The sequence below is a fragment of the Phoca vitulina genome, unplaced genomic scaffold, assembly GCF_004348235.1.
Source record: "Phoca vitulina isolate PV1807 unplaced genomic scaffold, GSC_HSeal_1.0 scaffold2, whole genome shotgun sequence".
Lineage (NCBI taxonomy): Eukaryota > Metazoa > Chordata > Mammalia > Carnivora > Phocidae > Phoca > Phoca vitulina.
Window position 1 is genome coordinate 99,708,866 of NW_022589705.1, and position 17,820 is coordinate 99,726,685.

The 17,820-nt window shown below is 53.6% G+C and overlaps 1 protein-coding gene across 2 annotated transcripts in view; it reads left to right on the forward strand.

Moving 5' to 3' along the window:
• Positions 1–17,820, forward strand: part of MORN1 (MORN repeat containing 1) — a 52,108-nt gene that overhangs the window by 6,897 nt on the left and 27,391 nt on the right. For both annotated transcript variants that reach the window (XM_032395287.1, XM_032395278.1), the window contains 4 exons: positions 6,913–7,009; positions 8,265–8,375; positions 17,053–17,176; positions 17,598–17,758. In XM_032395287.1, the coding sequence (XP_032251178.1) occupies positions 6,913–7,009; positions 8,265–8,375; positions 17,053–17,176; positions 17,598–17,758 (493 nt within the window). The remainder of the gene's footprint in view (positions 1–6,912; positions 7,010–8,264; positions 8,376–17,052; positions 17,177–17,597; positions 17,759–17,820) is intronic.

The following is a 17,820-nucleotide window of genomic DNA, read 5'->3' on the forward strand; positions in this document are numbered from 1 at the left end:
CTGCACGCGGCCGTTCACGCAGGGCCTGCTGCCGACGAGCCACACGTCCGGCGGCCCAGAGAGATGGCGAGAGGTCCAGCTCCGGCAGCCCAGAGCCGGCCACGAAGAGTGGCTTTGGGGCTGAGAGGTGATAACTGATGGCGGGCGGGGTGCCGGAGCGGGGGCGGCTGGCATCCTGGCCTGGCCCGTGCAGCTCCCCACAGCAGCCTAGCCTGCTCATCAGACAAGCTCGGCCTAGGTGAGAGCACACCCCGGCCTCAGGACAGGCGGCAGGGGCCAGTGTGCCCCGTGCGCGTCCATGTTGCTGGCCTGCTGCTTCTGCACGAAGGGCCGTCCGTCCTTACGGACCCGCCCGTAGGGCCCAGCACAGGCACCGCAGACAGCCTGGCCTCGGTTCTCCAGAGCTGCAGTGGGAGAGAGCCACGGAGGGCAGGTCTCCCCCCGCCCCCGCCCGTCCGCGCCACGCCCGGAGTCGTCCCCACAAACGTGCACAAGCACACCTCGAGGGCTGGGGTGGACGCGGACAGGTTCCCAGCGCGCGGCAGCAGAATTGTTCGCGCCACAAGCACCAGCCTCTGGCCTCAGCTCTTCTCCCCCCTTCGTGGGTGAGGCCACAGGCCCAGAGGAGGGGCAGGGAGTTCCGGCCTGGAGCCCGAGTGAGATTCGGGGGCAGATGGTATGGCCTCCAGCCCAGGTGGGTCCCCTCACGGCTGGACAGGGCTGGCGGAGGGAGCATCCGCTTCTTTGGGGCCCCCGCCACTGCCCTGTTCCTGGAGGCTTTTCTGGCCCTCGGCCCCTCGGCCGCCTGCCGGGCCTCAGTGCTGTGGCTGCCCCCTGGGCCCCCCGCTCAGGCCTCCCCTGCGAGTCATGACTCAGCCAGGAGGGGACGGGACTAGGGCAGTGGCCCTCCACACCCCAGGCTGACCCGGGCGCCCATCGCCTGCCCAGCGCTCCACCAGGGGGCAGCCCAGCCCCGCCAGCAGTTTGGCCGGCCAGGCCTTACGGGCTTCTCCCGCTTGGGAGACATTTTCCTCCAACTTGACCGCCGTAGCCTGATTTCAGACCAAACCACCCCGGCTGCAGCTCCCGATGGCTAGGCTGCTTCCTCGCCAAGTGAGGAGGCCTTCTCCTGGACGGTCACCCCTCAGTGTCATGGGCCGCGCCGTCCCAGCCTGCAGATCTCAGGACCCCCACACATCCTCAAGGGAGGTGGCGTGTCCTCGACGTGGGGCACCTCCCACATGAGTGAACATGGAAGCCTGGTCCTCCAGCTGCGTCTTCCCCAGGATGCAGACTCACGTCCGCCTGCATTTCTGTTTGCTTGGCACCTCCCAACCTTCTGCAGCCTCGTGCCCAAGGACCTCAGACAACCGGCCTGCTCCCTGCAGCTCTGAGCACTGCTGGGACCCCGTCCTCGGTCGTGCTCGCGGGGTCTGTGTGGGCAGCCCCCAGCCGCACGTGCTGGCAGGGCCGCGAGCAGCCACCTCACCCACAGCCCGGGTGCCGACGGGACGGCCGAGGGGCACCCAGGTCCCGGAGGGAGGGCGGGCGCGGGGGTCCCTCACGGCTTCCCCTGCCCTCCGGCCACTTTTTAAACCGGCTCCCAGGGGGCCGTGCAGACGGGGCGTCTGGAGAAGGGCTGCGCCCGGGAGGGCAGTGGGGTCCGGCTGCAGCCACACGGTGACCTCGGACACGGCCCACGCGCTCGCCGCCGCCAGCACGCCTTCCGGAGCCGCCAGGGAGACTTGGCTCGCGCTCTGTCGCCAGGCCTGGCTGATGGGGAAGGCTCAGGCCTCTCCGTGTTGCAGGGACACCTCACGCCTGACCTCCGACCTCCGGTTCTCAAGAGTCACCCGGGAGACGGGGCGCCGTGGGACGGAGCTGGGCGCCACCCCAAGGCGCGTCTCCCGTGAGGGCGCGGCCATTCCCTGGGCTCTCACTGGGCAAACAGTCGGCCTTCTTTTAAAACACGTCCCTATATATCGTAAAATACGCCTAACGTAAAATTCGTGGTTGTAACCGCTAAGCGTACGGCTCAGGGGCGGGAAGCACATTCACACTGTGGGGCTCCCGTCCCCATCCCCCCGCACGGCCAGCTCTCCCACCCAGTGCGGGCGGGCCTTTGCCTCATGGTCCCCGCTGCCTCGTCACCAGTATCCCTCAATGCAGACCCCTGTAATGAGCCCCAGGAAAAGTCCACTCCTGAAAATAATGTTCTAGCATCTTCTGTCAGGACGTAAAACAACGTATCCCAAAGCCAGAACTGCTTCTCCCTCTGTCGTGACAGGAGCCACGTGGTCAGGATTGGGGCCGGTGGTTGTAACTGGCAAATCTTGGAAAGGGCATCTCCTGCCCCGGCTACCCCGTGATGGTTCTGTGCGGGTCACCCCCGGGCTCCCGGCTTGCACCCGCGGGACCTTCCGTGCTGCCTCCACCTCTGCGGGACATGGGGGTGGGCGTGCCCAGCAGCGGCAGGCTCACTGGCTCCTCCCGGGAACGTGGCCGCAGCATGGTGACCCCCACGGGCATAGGGCAGCCCCTCTGAGAGCGGCAGCGTTCTGGAATCCCTGAGGGAGCCCCGGAGCTGATACTGCGCTGTGGAGGCGAGCCACGTCCCCCACGGACGGAAGCAGACCCGAGCTGTTGGTGAACCCCGGTGTGTGTTTGCACGGCACAGCGTTCCCTACCTGTGTGGTCCCCCCAGCAGCTGCTGGCTTCCGGGCCGTCCCTGGGCGCCGCTCTGTGCACATTGGCTGTGCTTCTCGTGTTGGCTTTCCCAGAGGGAGGCCTGCTGGTTGGTACACCTGCTTGCCGCTCGGAGCAGGTGGCCAGCCTTATGTGCATCTTCACCTGCTGGCGGCTCCCAGCCTCCGCCGTCCTCACCTGTGTGTCCTCAGGAATGCCAATGGCCTTTATGTCCCCATTGCCACCCTGCACAGCCCAGGAATGTGGGGCCATGACTGCAGGGGTGCACCGCACACAGGACAGTCGGAGCGTCTGGGTCTGTTGGAGCACGCACGGGAGGAGGGGTCCGGACTGCCAGAGCCATCGCAGATCCAGTGCCAGGCTCTGTGTTCCCTGCGCGGTCCACATGTCATCAGACATCAGAAACAGACACGGAAAGGCATGGAGAGCCACAGTGCACACTTTGAAATCCGAGGAACTTACGACCAAGGTCATGGAGGTCAAACACGACACCCTATGACCCTGCTGTTGTTGGGGAGATGGATGAGCGGGGCACACACCCATGCCCCCGACACACCGGCCTATGTGCCCACTGCCACCCCGGCAGGCTGTCCCACAAGCTGGAGATCCAGGCCCCCTGGACAGTTGCAGGGCCCAGGCAGGTGGTCCGGGGCCATAACCACATATGTGACCTGACCCCAGACCACCCGTCGCTGGTCTACAAGCTTGTGACCTCAAAGAAAGTGGTCACCTGCTCCAGCTCCAAGGTTGGCGATGATAGGGGAGGCCATCCGAGTACCGCCCGAGGCAGGCACTGGGGAGTCAGGCCCCTGGGCCCTCCTGGTGTGGCCAGCCAAACCCTGGCGCCCAGGGAGGGCTGGAGGCAGGACGTGACCGATGTGCCAGGCTGGACAGTGTGCGCCAGGGAGCACCGGGGGGCATGGGGGGGGCACGCAGTTGGAGAAGCACAGTAGCCCTTCCCTCAGAAAGAAAAACAGAATCAACAGAACGTGCTCCCTAAAATGAGAAGAGAGTCAAATACTTCTCACAGTTTATCCCCACCATGTGTGGTGGGAGAGCACCCAAGGAGTCTCTCATCCCAGCGGCCCGACTGTCCTGGGAGCTGTGGATGCTCAGAGGTGGGCCCAGCCGCAGAGGCTGTCTGCAGCATCCCCCTCAGCCCTGGGGGCGCCCCAGCAACTGCAGGGTGACAGGCGTTCCTCACCACAGTCCCCTGGGCCCGCTTCCTAACACTGAAGCCCGTCCCGCCAGCCTTTGTGGTGTGGACACAGGCCCCTGCCCCCTCTTCCCGCATCGCACCTACCATGCATGAGCCCTCACATGGGCAGGGAGGGCCAGGAAGAGTGGAGGGAGCCCCTGCCCCGGGGGAATACACCCCCACCCCCCCTCGTGGGGAACCCCACCGCCTCCTCTGTGAGATGCTTTTGTAAGTATTGGTTCATGCTTTGGGTGCAAGTCAGCTGAGAAAGGGCAGAATTTTCAAGGGTATGATTTATAACATTAATTAGAAAAGATTCCACGCTGCTGGGTGAGTTACATTGCACACTGGGGTGCATTTGTCCTGGGGAAGTCCTGCATTAACGCTGTGAATACCCAGCTCCCCCAGAGGTTCCAGCAGCGAGTTCAGGTCGCCCGTTGTGAACGACCAGGGAAGACACAATGGGTGGTGAGCGCAGTGTGCGCCCCCAGAGTGGGTGCAGGGGTGCCACGGTCCCGCAGGCCGTCCTCGCCAGCTCTGGGTGTGGGATGACCCGCCAGTCAGCTCCTTCTCCAGCCGAGCCAAGGCTGTGCCTTCCTCCTGAGAGCAGCACCGGCACTTCGCAGAGGCCTAGTCCGACGGAGGGAGAGCGGAGACGAGAGGTGGCCGTTCTCACGGCAGCAATGGCTACGACGCGGGAAATGCGCCCAGCAGCCATCTCATGGTTTGGACAGCCTCTCGGCCTGAGCTGAGCCCCCACGCGGTCCTGAGGGAGCCAGGGAGTGTCTATGACTAGCGTCTGTCCGTCCATCCATCCGTGGGAGCTGTGACTCCGGGCTCCAGGAGTCTCAGACGCCCCCGAGGATGGGGAAGGGATGGCTGCTAGGAAGTGCCGCAGGGTTTCGCTCCACCTGGCGGGAGCATCTGGAGCCACGTCTTGGAGAGACGAGCAAGGGAGGTGTGGGGCGCCACGGTGCAGGCATGGGGCTGCGTCCGTGCCCCGTGCAGACTGAACTCGGAGCCAATATCCAGCATCTTGAATCCCAGCCTCCCACCTGGGAGAGCACATGAGCACGTGGCCAGACTCCACGGGCCCCACGCCCATCCCCGCAGGATGGGGAGAACCCAGCACACGTGCACAGGGACAGGCATGAAGACTGGAATGTGAGGGCAGGTGGCAGACTTGCCCAGGGCACGTGGTGGGCGCAGAGACCGCTGCTCTTGCCACTGGGAGGGCGGAGGGCGGCTGGAGCAAGGGGGCTGGGGAAAAGGGAGAGGCCCCACATGAAGGCTTTGTTCTCTGCAAGGCACAGCCCTTCCCTGTGGCCAAGGCCCCCTGTACCACGTCCCGCTGTGCCACCTCTTGATGCCAGGCCTGGGGACTGAGCCCAGTGGTTTCTAAGTAGAGGGCGGGGTGGGTGTTGGGGACAGTGGGTTTGGTTCGGCTCCTATGGGGTTTGCGTTTGTTTGGCTGTGAGTCTTGTCGCCTGAGCTGAAACTGGTAACTTCTTGGGTCTGAAGATGGTGTCGTGAAGGGAAGGGTTTCCTGGCAAGCAAACCATTTCAGCGACTTCTTTACTTCCAAGCCTCACCTGCCGCCTCCCAGCAAGCAGAGTAACGGGGGTGTGGGGCCTGGGGCTTAACGTGCCCGCGTGGCTCTGGGGCAACCCTCCCAGGGCTGTCCCCACCCTGACCCACGGACAGCAGCCCAGCCCAGGACTCCCCTGCTCTGCTGTCTCCCGCCCAGTTCACTCTGCCCATTCCGGTGAAAGAGCACCGCTGTCCCGCGGCACACACGCGGGCGCACGTACGTGCGTGGGCGCACAGGCGCATGCGTCACCCCCAAGCACGGACACGGACGCGCGCGCGCACATGGATACACACACGCGCGCACACGTACATGGGTGGGCGCACAGGCGCATGCGTCACCCCCAAGCACGGACACGGACGCGCGCGCGCACGGATACACACACGCGCGCGCACGTACATGCGTGGGCGCACAGGCGCATGCGTCACCCCCAAGCACGGACACGGACGCGCGCGCGCACGGATGCACAGACGCGCACGCACGTACATACGTGGGAGCACAGGCGCATGCGTCATCCCCAAGCACGGACTTGCGTGTGCAGTGACTCCTTCCTGGTCGCAGGGCCGAGGCACCCACTGATGCTGCCCAGAGGCCCGCCGTGATGGGGCCTGGCCGCGGAGGTCGCCCTCCACCCCTCAACGTGACCTGGCTCCGCAGCCCTGGTGCTCGGTGACTGTTCTCCAAGCCACCCCCCAGGTTCGGGGCGTCCGAGCTCTGCAGGGCTGCGGCCTTCGGGGGCCGTTCCCACAGCCTCCCAAGGGCCTGGGAGAGCCCGGCGCCGGCCTCCGCTGCGCTGCCTCCCACAGCCCCCGTGGGCACCGAGGGCGCGCGGCTCGCGTGGAGAGCAGGGCGGGGAAGCGGGAGCCCAATTAGCTCCCACAGAAAAATGCATAGAACCAAACGTGCTTCTGGCTGATTTTTCTTCCAACAGCAGTAATTCACACTCAAAATACCGTTAGGACCCTGCAGTTTTCCACAAAACACTGTTGCCGCTCTCCCACATTATTCTCGCACTCCGTTGTGCGCGTGGCTCAGAAAGCGAGGCTGCTTCTGGGGGCGGCCGAGTGGGGTGGAGCGTGCCGCGTGGGCGCCAAGGTCCCCTCAATGGGCCCTGCTGCTTTCAGGGGGCCCCTCCACCCCGCACAAATGTAATATCTTTACTGAAAGGATTTTTGTGCTGAAAGTGCCCCTTTTTGAGCCATTTACATATGTGCCATTGTCCCCAAACTGACCCTCTTCTTACCATTCAGTTGCAGAGCCGCTCGGAGGCAGGGCGGTACCACGTGACTCCCAGCCCCCGAGGGGGTGGTTTTCCAGCAGACTCGGTCCTCGGCCTGTGGCACGGGGGCGTGGTGCTTGCGGGGACCCCCCCGGGCCTCCCCTGCTGTCTCAAGTGTCGTCCACACGGCTCTCTCCACAGGGGCAGTGGCACAGTGACGTCTTCAGTGGCCTGGGCAACATGACCCACTGCTCCGGGGCCGTCTACCACGGCATGTGGATCAATGGCCACCCGGTGGGTAGGTGCCTCTCCCACCCCTGCCTCCCCCTTGTCCTCTTGTGGGGTCACATTGGGGTCTGCTGAGTTCCCTCTCAGGTGGCCACGGGCACAGGCACGGGGGTGCCGAATCCGGAGGTGTTTGGGGTCAGGGGTGAAGTGAGATCGAAAACGCCAGCCCCTTTAGGAAAAACACATTCCAATCAGGTTTCAAAAGGGCTTGTGACTGGTCTACCTTCGGCTCAGTCACGCTCTCAGGGTCCCGGGGTCTGGGGATCGGGCCAGTCTTAGGCAGGGTCCGCCAGGAGCACCTTAGGAACTTCACCTTGGGAAGAGACCCAGATCCCAGCCCACCCCAAATTAGGGATGTTGGAATCCCTGGGTGTGAAAGATTCAGGCAGGGGGCAAGCCATGTCCTCACGTCCCCCTAACCGAGTCTCAGCAAATGCTGGAAAAAGCCTAGGACAGCTGACATGGGCTCTGGCCTCACCCTGCTGGGTGCCAGGTTGTCCTCCCAGAACAGAGCGGGGCTCTCCAGGCCCCCCGTCACTGTGAAGCACCTGTCGCCCTGCACACGTGCCTGTGTGTGCTCCCGCCTAGCTGGCACGTCCTTGATCAGACTCAAGTCCTGTCCTAAGCTTTTCCCAGTGATTGCTTTTAAACACCCTGAACCTTGTGCTGTGCCAGAGGTCATCACACTCGGGGGGGTCGGAGATTTGGGGGCAAGCAGACACCGAGAACACCGTCTCCAGCTGCACAGACCCCAGAGGATGCCCCGCAGGTCCAGACTGTGCATGGACGCGCCCTGGCCAGTTCCCCAGCAGGTGTCCACAGCGCCTCATCCAGCACACATTGAGCTGCTGACTCAGACGCAAGGAGTGCAGGGCCGGAGTCCCAACCAACTAGCGGATGTGCAGGAAATTCCACTGTGTGCAAACCCCAATGCCGACAAGCCACTCACTCACAGCCCTTCAGCATTTAGTGGACCTCTGAAGTCTCTTTAATGTAACCAGTTCTGCAAGAAGTTACTTAAAAGTCACAGCTGACCCTCAGGATGGGGTCACAGTCTTATTTTAGTGACTGCCGGGGTCTCTGTGTGCGGTGGCTCATGCAGGGGATTTACAGCCCTGTGTGTGATAACTGCGCATCCCTCTCCTTCGGTGCCCTGGGAAGCACAGCTATTCCGTGGGAGGGCCCCAGCGGGGACGTGGGCTCGAGCAGGCGCTGGGCCCACCGCTCACCTGTGCCGAACCGCACTCTGCTCTGCTCTCTCCCAGCACAAGCCAAGAGGATCGTGATTTTGGGTCCGGAGGTGATGGATGTGGCTCAGGGGTCTTCCTTCACGTTGAACGTCCAGCTGCAGCAGGACAATGGGGAAGTGGCCAGGAGTAAGCATCTCCAGGGTGACGACTGGATTTTCGGAAAGATAAACAGGTGTCAGGTTCTTAGGGTTAGGGACGAAATGGCACATGTGGCTTCTGGTACCGGGTGTCCTTGTAGCAGGCATGCGAGTCCCCCCACTGGCGGGAGGCAGCCACATGCATCATGAGTGTGTGCGCGTGACCACGGCCATCGCACATCTCGCAGGACGATGGGTGACTTCTCAGGGCCACTGGCGTCTGTGGGGCACCTCAGCCTGGCAAGGGGCGAGTTCCTGTGTCCTCCATGGGTTATCAGGGGAAGACAGATCTCCAGTAGCATCTGGCTGCTTTTTGAGGAATCGTATGAGCCGGGCGGCGATGCTGAGGGTGGACCAGCTGGCCTCCCAGAGCGCTTCCCACCCGTGAGCAGAGTGCCCGGTGCGGGGAGGGGCCTTCTGGCCCGGCGGCAGGGCAGAGGACCCTGAGTGCGCCGATCGGCCCCCAGGCGGTCACTGTGCGGTGGCCGGGGCAGGACCACCGGTAATAAACGCATGCCTGGGATTCTTAATGTCCATTAGTTCACTTGAGTTCAGAAGCTTTGAGGACGGAGCCACGATGAGCAGCATGGATCAAAGACAGTCACAGTTGGTTTAATAACATTACTGCGGTGTCCTTTGTATAGCTCGAAATCCTCGTGTATTAAGTGATTCCTTGATTTTCAGCAAATTTAGAGTGGGGCAGCCAGCGCCACAGTCCTGTTTCAGACCATTTCCTTGACCTCAGAAAGACCGCTCCTTCCCACCTGCAGCCCCGTTCCCACCGATGTGCCCGCTGTGGGCACTTGGTATGAGTGGAGTCCCACGACACGTGGCCTCTGGCTCTGCGTCTCTGACCGGCGTCCTTGGCTGAGGTGACCCACGCAGTCGTGTTGGTGCTTCGGTGACCGCGTCTGCGCTTGGTTTCCCTGCTCGTCTGTTGACGGACATTTGGGTTCTTGCACTTTGGCAGCTGGGAATGTTTGGTGCAAGTTTTTGTGCGGCCTGTGTTTTCTGTGTCTCGGTTATGCACCCGTGAGGGGAGCTGCTGGATCACATGGCAGATTTATGTGTAAACTTTCAAAGAAACGGCCAGACTGTTTCCCAAATTGACTGCACCATTTTACAATCCTGCCAGGGGCACAGGGCTCGATTTCCCCACGTCCTGCACATCCGCAGCCGTCCTGAGGGGGTCAAGCGGCGTCCCACTGAAGTTCTGAGTCGCGCTTCCCTCACAGCTGGTGGTGTGGAGCAGCTTTTCATGTGTTTATTGGCCACGTGTGTGTCTTCTCTAGACAAATGGTTATCCAACCATGCTGCCCATTTTTTTAAAATTAGGCTGTTCACTCTTCTTGTTTTTCAGTTATGTGAGTTCTTTATATATTCTGGATACTAGTCCTTTATCAGATACACCTTTGCAAATAGTTTCAGTTGTGGCTCATCTTGTCATTTTCTCTAAACTTTTTTTTAAAAATTGATTGATTTGAGAGAGAGAGAGCAGGGGAGGGGCAGAGGGAGAGGGAGAGAGAATCTCAAGCAGACTCCCTGCTGAGCGCAGAGCCCGAGTTGGGGCTCCATCCTACAACTCTGAGATCATGACCTCAGCCAAAGTCAAAAATCGGACGTCTTACCGACTGAGCCACCTAGGCGCCCCTCATCTTGTCAGTTTCTTAATGCTGTCTTCTGAAGTGCAAAGGTTTTTAATTTTGATAAAGATTTGTCAATTTTTTCTTTTATGGATCATAATTTTGGTAATGTATGTAGGAATGATTACCCCGACCCAAGTACACAAAGATATTCTGTTTTCTGCTGGAAGTTTTGCTCTTGCATTTCTGCAGTCCATTTTCAGTTAATTTTTCTGGATAAGATGCAGTTCTAAATTCATCTTTTCTCACGTGGATGTCCAGCCATCCCAGCACATGTGCCAAAAAGACTGTCCTCTCCCCACTGAATTGCCTCAGCACCTCAATCGAGAACCGCTTCACTGTAAGAGTGAGGGTTTGTGTCCAGACTCTGGATTTTGTTCCGTTGACCCACGTGTCTGTCCCTGCACTACCACCACACCTTGATTATTGGAGCCTCACCCTGAGTTTGGAAATTAGAGACTCCTTCAATTTTGCTTTCTTTTTCAAAATTGGTTTGGCTATTCTGGGAACTTTATATTTTATACAATTTTTTTAGGATCAGCTTGTCAATTTCTGCCAAAAAAAAAAAAAAAAAGCCTGCTGGGATTTTGTTAGGGATTGCTTTGACTCTGGCCGGGAAGAGCTGCCATTAACAGTGCTGCATCTTCCCATCCATGAACATGGGACACCTCCCCATTTACTGATATCTTTACTTTCTCTCACCAATGTTTTGTAATGTTTAGTGTGCAAGTCTTGCACTTCTTTTGTTAAACTTACTAATAAATGATAAATAATTTATCAGTAGTTATTTAGTTTATAACTTAATTATAATTTGTTCACTAATAAATGTGTAATATTTATTCTTTTTATACTATTATGGATGGAATTGTTTCCTTACCTTTATTTCAGAGATTACTAGACTACAATTGATTTTAAAATATTGATCTCATATCCTTTGACCTTGCTGAACTCATTTGCTAGCTCTGCTAGTTTTCCTGAGGATTTCTTAGAATTTTTCTATATAGAAAATTATCTAATTTTGCTTCTTACTTTCCAGTCTGGATGTGTTTTCTTTCATTTGTCTGCAATATTTTACATTCCCACTGGCAATGACCAAGGTCTCTGATTGCTCGAGATCCTCGCCAGCATTTATTACCATCAGTCTTTTTGGTTCTAGTCATCCTACTGGGTGTGAAATGGTATCTTGTTGTGCTTCTGATTTGCATTTTTCTTTACAAGTAATGATGTTGAGCATCTTTTCATGTATTTATTGGCAATTTGTATGTCTTCTTTGGAGAAATATCTATTCAGATCTTGACCATTTAAAAAAAAAAATAGGTAACTTGGGGCACCTGGGTGGCTCAGTCAGTTAAGCATCTGCCTTTGGCTCAGGTCATGATCCAGGGTCCTGGGATCAAGCCCTGAGTTGGGCTCCTTGCTTGGCAGGAAGACTGCTTCTCCCTCTCCCTCTGTCCCTCCCCCTACTTGTGGTCTCTCTCTCTCTGTGTCAAATAAATAAATAAATAAACAAATAAATAAATAAATAAATACCTTTAAATAAATAAATAAATAAATTTTAAAAATGGGTAGCTTGCCTTTTGATGTGAGTTATTAAGAGCTCTTTATGTATTCTGGATATAAGTCCCCTTATCAAATATCTGATTTGCAAATATTTTTTTCCCATTTTGTGGATTGTCTTGCAGTTTCTTGGTAGTGTCCTTTAAACTCAAAAGGTTTGAATTTTGATGAAGTGCAATTTGCCTACTTTCTTCTTTTGTTGCTTGTGCTGTTGGTTTCATATCTAAGAAGACTGCCTAACTCAGAGTCATGAAAATCTACTCCTATATTTTCTTCTAAGAATTTTATATGTTTAGCTCTTACACTGAGAACTATGATCCATTTGGAGTTAATCTTCATGTGTGGTGTGAGGTAGGGGTCCAACTACATTCTTATGCATGTGAATGTCCAGTTGTCCCAGTGTCATTTGTTGAAAGGCTGTTATTTCCCCCATTGAATTATCCGGGCATTCTGTTTGTTAAAATTTTGTTTAAAGTTTTTGCATGTCCTTTCATGAAGGATATTGGTCTTGAATTTTTTTTCTTTTTTTCATTTTTAAGTTATCTCTGTACCCAATGTGAGGCTCAAACTTATAACCCCAAGATTAAGAATCACATGCTCTACCGACTAAGCCAGCCAGGTACTCCGAATTTTTTTTTATAATGTCTTAGTCTAGTTTTGCTATCAGGGTAATGCTGACCTCATGCTTCAATTTTCTGGAAGAGTCTGTGTTGAATTAGTATTATTTTTTCTTAAATATTTGGTAGATTTCAATATGAAGGCGATTGAGGCCTGCAGTTTCTTTGTGGGAAGACTTCTACCTACTAATTCAATTTCTTTAATAGATATAAGGTTATTTGGGTTATCTACTTCTTGAGTAAACTTTGGTGTTTTATGTCTTTGAAGGAATATTTGTTCATTTCATCTAATTGTCAGATTTATTGTCATAAGTTTGTTCATAATATTCCCTCATTCTCCTTTTAATGCACTGATACCACCTCTTTTGTTCCTACTATGGATTTTTTTTTTTTTTTGTAAAGGTTTTATTCATTTATTTGACAGAGAGAGACACAGCGATAGAGGGAACACAAACAGGGGGAGTGTGAGAGGGAGAAGCAGGCCTCCTGCAGAGCAGGGAGCCTGATGCGGGGCTCAATCCCAGGACCACGGGATCATGACCTGAGCCGAAGGCAGATGCTTAATGACTGAGCCACCCAGGGGCCCCCCTACTATGGATTATTGATGTCTTCTTTCTGTTTTGCCTGACTAGTCTGGCTACAAGTTATCAGCTTCATTGATAAACAATCAACTTTTGGTTCCATTGATTTCTCTATTGTTGTCTATTTTCTATTTCTTTAATTCCTATTATGATGTTATTTCCTTGCTTCTGCTTACTTTGGGTTTAATTTGCTCTCTCTTTTTTTTTCTTTTAGTTTTTAAGATGGAAACCAAGGTCATTTATTTCAGACCTTTCTTTACTAATATAAGAGTTTATTGCTATAAATTTCCCCCTTAGTACTGCTTTAGCCGTATCCTGGAAATTTTGCTAGGTTCTGCATTCATTTTCATTCAGTTCAAAATACTTTCTGATTTCCCTTTTGATTTCCTTTGATGACCCATGAGTTATTTAGAAGTGTGTTGTTTCATTTCCAAATACTTGGAGATTTTCCAGAGATCTTTCGGTAATTAACTTCTAACTTAATTCCATGTGGTTGGAGTCACTCTTTGTATATCTACTGTTCCTTTAAATGTATTGAGACTTTTTTCATAGAATTTGTTCCATTTTGGTAAATGTTGTGTGTGCACTTTGAGAAGAATTATGAGTTCTGCTTTTGTTGGATAGAATAGTCTATAAATATCAATCAGGTGTATTTTATTGATACCATCCTTCAAGTTTAGCATATGCTTGGTGATTTTTTATCTGCTTGTTCTATCAGTTACTAACAGTGGTATATTGAAATCTCAGATTTTTATGTCATTTAATTAGTTGACCCCTTATCATTGCAGTATTTTCTTTTTCATCCCTGGCGTAGTCATTGCTCTGGCAACTACTTCCTATAATATTAATATAGTCACTCCAGCTTTCTCCTAACTAATATCAGCATTGTGTATCTTTATCCACACTTTTACTTTTCATCTACTTAAGTCTATATTTAGAGTGTGCTTCTTGTAGGCAACATATAGTTGGGTCTTGCTTTTTCATCCAATCTAACCACATCTATCTTTTAATTGAAGTTTTTACACCATTCACATTTATTTGGGGTTTTTTAAATTTTATTTATTTATTTATTTATTTATTTGAGAGAGAGAGCAAGCACACAAGTGGGGGAGGGGGAAGTGGGGAAGGAAGAAGCAGACTCCCCACTGAGCAGGGAGCCAGACGAGGGCTCCATCCCAGGATCCTGAGATCGAAAGACCTGAGCCGAAGGCAGATGCTTAACCGACTGAGCCACCCAAGCAACCTACACCGTTCACATTTAATATAATTATTGATATAACCGTTTCAAACTTACCATTTCACTGTTTGTTTTCTATTTGCCACCGCTGTGTTTTCCTCTTTAAACTCTATTCCTACCTTTTGTGGATTGAGTATTATTTATGATTCCACCCTATCTCCTCTGGTGGCTTATTCATTATTGCCCTTTGTTTTCTTGTTTTAGGGGTTGCTTTAAGGTTTACAGTATACATCTTTAACTTATCGCAGTCTGCTTTTGAGTGATACCACACTACTTCACATATAATATAAGAACTTTACGATAGTACATACTTCTTTTTCTACAATTCCAACCTTTATACTATTGTTTTTATACATTTGACATTCGAATATCGAATACACTTCATAATACATTATTACTTTTGTTTAGTCATTTATCTTTCAAAGAATACATAACAAGTACAAAAGGAAATCCCATCTCTTACCCCCATAGTTCCCATTTCTAGTTCTCCCCATTCCTTCCTGTAGATACAGATTTCCACCTGATACCATTTTCCTTCTGCCTGAAGGTCTTAACCTTTAACATTTTTTGTCCTACATGCTTGCTGGAGATTAATTCTTTCAGTATTCATGTATCTGGAAACATCTTGATTTTGCTTTCATTTTTCATAGATATTTTTACCAAGTATAGAATTCTGGTTCACTCCCAGCAGTACAGCAGTGCTGCTCCATTGTCTTCTTGTCTGCACTACTTCCAATGAGAAGTCTGTTGTCATCCTTATCCATGTTTGTTCTGTACAAACATGCTTTTTCTGTGGCTGCTTTTAAGATTTTCTATTTATCACTGGTTTGAGTAGTTTTATTTTTGATGTGACATGGTGTGGTTTTCTTCATGTTTCTTGTGCTTGGGATCTATTGATCTTCTTGGATCTGTGGGTTTATAGTTTTCATCAAGTTTGGGAATTTTTCTAAATAAATAAATCTTTTAAAAAAGGAAGGTGGTGCCTGGGTAGCTGAGTTGGTTAAGTGTCGACTCTTGATTTCAGCTCAGGTCATGATCTCAGGGTCATGAGATTGAGCCTGTGTTGGGCTCTGCGTTCAGCAAGGAGTCTGCTTGGGATTCTTTCCCTCTCCCTCTGCCCCTCCCCCCACCCCTGGCTCATGTGTTCCTGCTCTCTCCCTCTCTCTCTCGCCCCCTCTAATAAATAAATAAATCTTTTAAAAATGGGAGGATTTTCAGCCTTTATTTCTTCAAATAGTTTTTCCATCACAACTTCTTCCTTCCCTCTTTTAGGGGCCCCATTATCCATGGATTAAGGTGCTTGAAGTTGCCCTACTGTTCATGGATTCTTTTTCCCCTTCCTCCCTCCTTTCTCTTTACCTTCATTTTTCTTCTTCTTTTTTTTTTTTTCCTTTTTCCTCTTGGTGTTTCATTTTGGGTACTTTCTATAGGTATGTTTTCAAGTTCATGAATCTTTTTTTCTGCAATATCTAATCTGTCATTGATCACATACAGTATATTTTTTCTCTCATCGTTTTTGTTTCTAGAAGTTCAACTTTGTTTTTATATCTTCTGTGTCTCTACTTATGTTTTGAACACATGGAATACAGTTATAAAAACTTTGAAAAAGTGTGCTTTCCTGCTAATTCTCACGTCTGGGTCAGTTCTGGGTTGGTTTCAGTTGGTTGCTCCTCATTATGGACCATACTTTTCTGTGTTCTTTGCCTGGTAATCTTTGATTGGTGCCATACATTGAGAATTTTACCATTTGGGGGCTGTGTATTTCTGTGTTCCCGTAACTCTTGTTGGACTTTGTTCTGGGGCACAGTTGACACAGAGACAGTTTGATCCTTTCAGGTTTTGCCTTTATGATGTGTAAGGTGAGCTCCGTCTGAGACCCATTATCTCCATTGTTGAAGCAAGACCTTCTGAGAGCTTTGTCCGGTGTGCCATGGCATCCAGTGTGGCCAACGGGAGTGAACACTACTCCCAGTCCCATGCAAGCCCAGGCCCCTCCCACCCTCTCATGTGGCGCTTAGCCTGGCCTCCAGGCATTTCTTCGCACTCGTGCACTGATCTGTGCTCTGCTGTGTCCCCAGGGGCCCCGCACCTCTCTGTTCCTCTGCCTTCAGGACTCCAGGACTCCTACTGTGTGCCTGTCCTCCTGGCCTCCCGGCCCTGTTTCCTCACTGAGGAGGCTCCTGGGCTTGCTCAGACCCTCTCCCTGCACCCAGTCCACCTTCTCTCAAGCTAGTGACCTGGGCAGTTACGGAGTCCACACCATTTGTCCCCCATCTCTCAGGGACCTCTGTCCTTGCCTGAGGTCCAGGATCTTGAAAACCATTGTATTATTATTATAGTTTGTCTGCTTTTTTGGTTGCTTCAAGTAGGAGCATGAATTGGTTCCAGGTACTCTGTGGTGACCAGAAGCGGAAGCCGATCAAACCCCAGTGGGCCGTGGCTCTCTACTCCTTTCCTTCCAAGTCAGAGTGTTTGCAGTGTCTGCCCTGCCACGTCTCCTCTTCCACAGGGGCTGGACAGCGGGCCTTCACTGATACTGCTCAGTGGTTGTTGGCTGTCCTTCTGCACTGGACCCAGAGTCCACATGACCAGGCCCTGTGCTGAGTGCCTCAGGAGTGTAGACAAGGGGGACAGAGGTGGGAGATGGGTAACAAGCAGCAATGTCTCCCTGGAGGCAGGATCATGGTGGAGACAAAACTCCAGTGTGTCTGCTCCCGGCCAGGGCACCCACATGCCCCTGAGCAGGTGAAGCCCTGAGGACAGCCAGCAAGGACAGGCCCTCCCAGGGGCACAGCTAGGTTAGGCCCTAACCCTAACCCTAACCCTGAGGCCCAGGCTCCCCAGCGAGGGGTGGAAGAGTCGGGGCAGGGAGGCCAGGAAGGGGGTCAGGGAGCTCAAGTTGAATGTAGCTGTGGCCTGGGCCAGCACTGCTCCTGCGAGCTCCTCACAGGTGCCAAGGCCAGGACCAGGGAGGGAGAGACGGGTTCTGGGGCCACTCCTTGGCACAGCCCGCCTCTCTCTCCTTTCCAAGGCGAGGACGGCCGGGTTTTGAGGATCTCAGCCGGCGTCAGGTATGTGCAGCTCCCGGCCTACTCAGAGGTCAGCTTCTTCGAAGTGGACAAGGACAACCGAGAGCCACCCTTCCAGACCCCATTGTGAGTATGGGCGACCCTGGACATCACCCGTGTGGCCTGGGGGACAAGGAGGGATGGCCCAGAACTGCTCTACCCAGACCCGTCTCCACATCACTCCCACACCAGCCAGGAACCCGAGGGCACTGGGCACCCATCAGTGAGCACCAGACACGATATGCTTGGTCTAGTGGAGAAGAAGCAAAGGCACCTTCAGGCAGTGGGGGCCGGGCAGGGAGCCGGGGGTGGGAGGACTGGGGCCGCAGCAGGGTTCACATGGTCCCGGAGCAAGACTCTCTCCCCCTCCTTCCCTCCCTCCTTCCCGCTCTCTTAGTCTCAGAGGGGTTGCCTCAGCTCCTCCTCCTCCCCAGAAGGGCCCCCACAGCCAGGTGTCGCCCTCTGCTTGGCGTCCAGCAAAGCCCAGTCCCACCCATTCCCTTTGTAGTGGGTTTGACTGCATCGCCTATCCTCTGTGGGGTCCCGAGTCCGGGGGCCTGGAGCCCAGAGCTGCCCTGGAAAGTGCCGGAGATCCGCCGCTCCTCACGGGGGACCTGGGGCCAGCGCTGCCATCAGACACCTCTCGGGGCCAGAGGGACATGCCCAGTGGTGAGTGGAGTTAGCCAACTGGTTGGCGGGAGGTGGCATGAGTGCTTAGGGGCGTGTGGGGC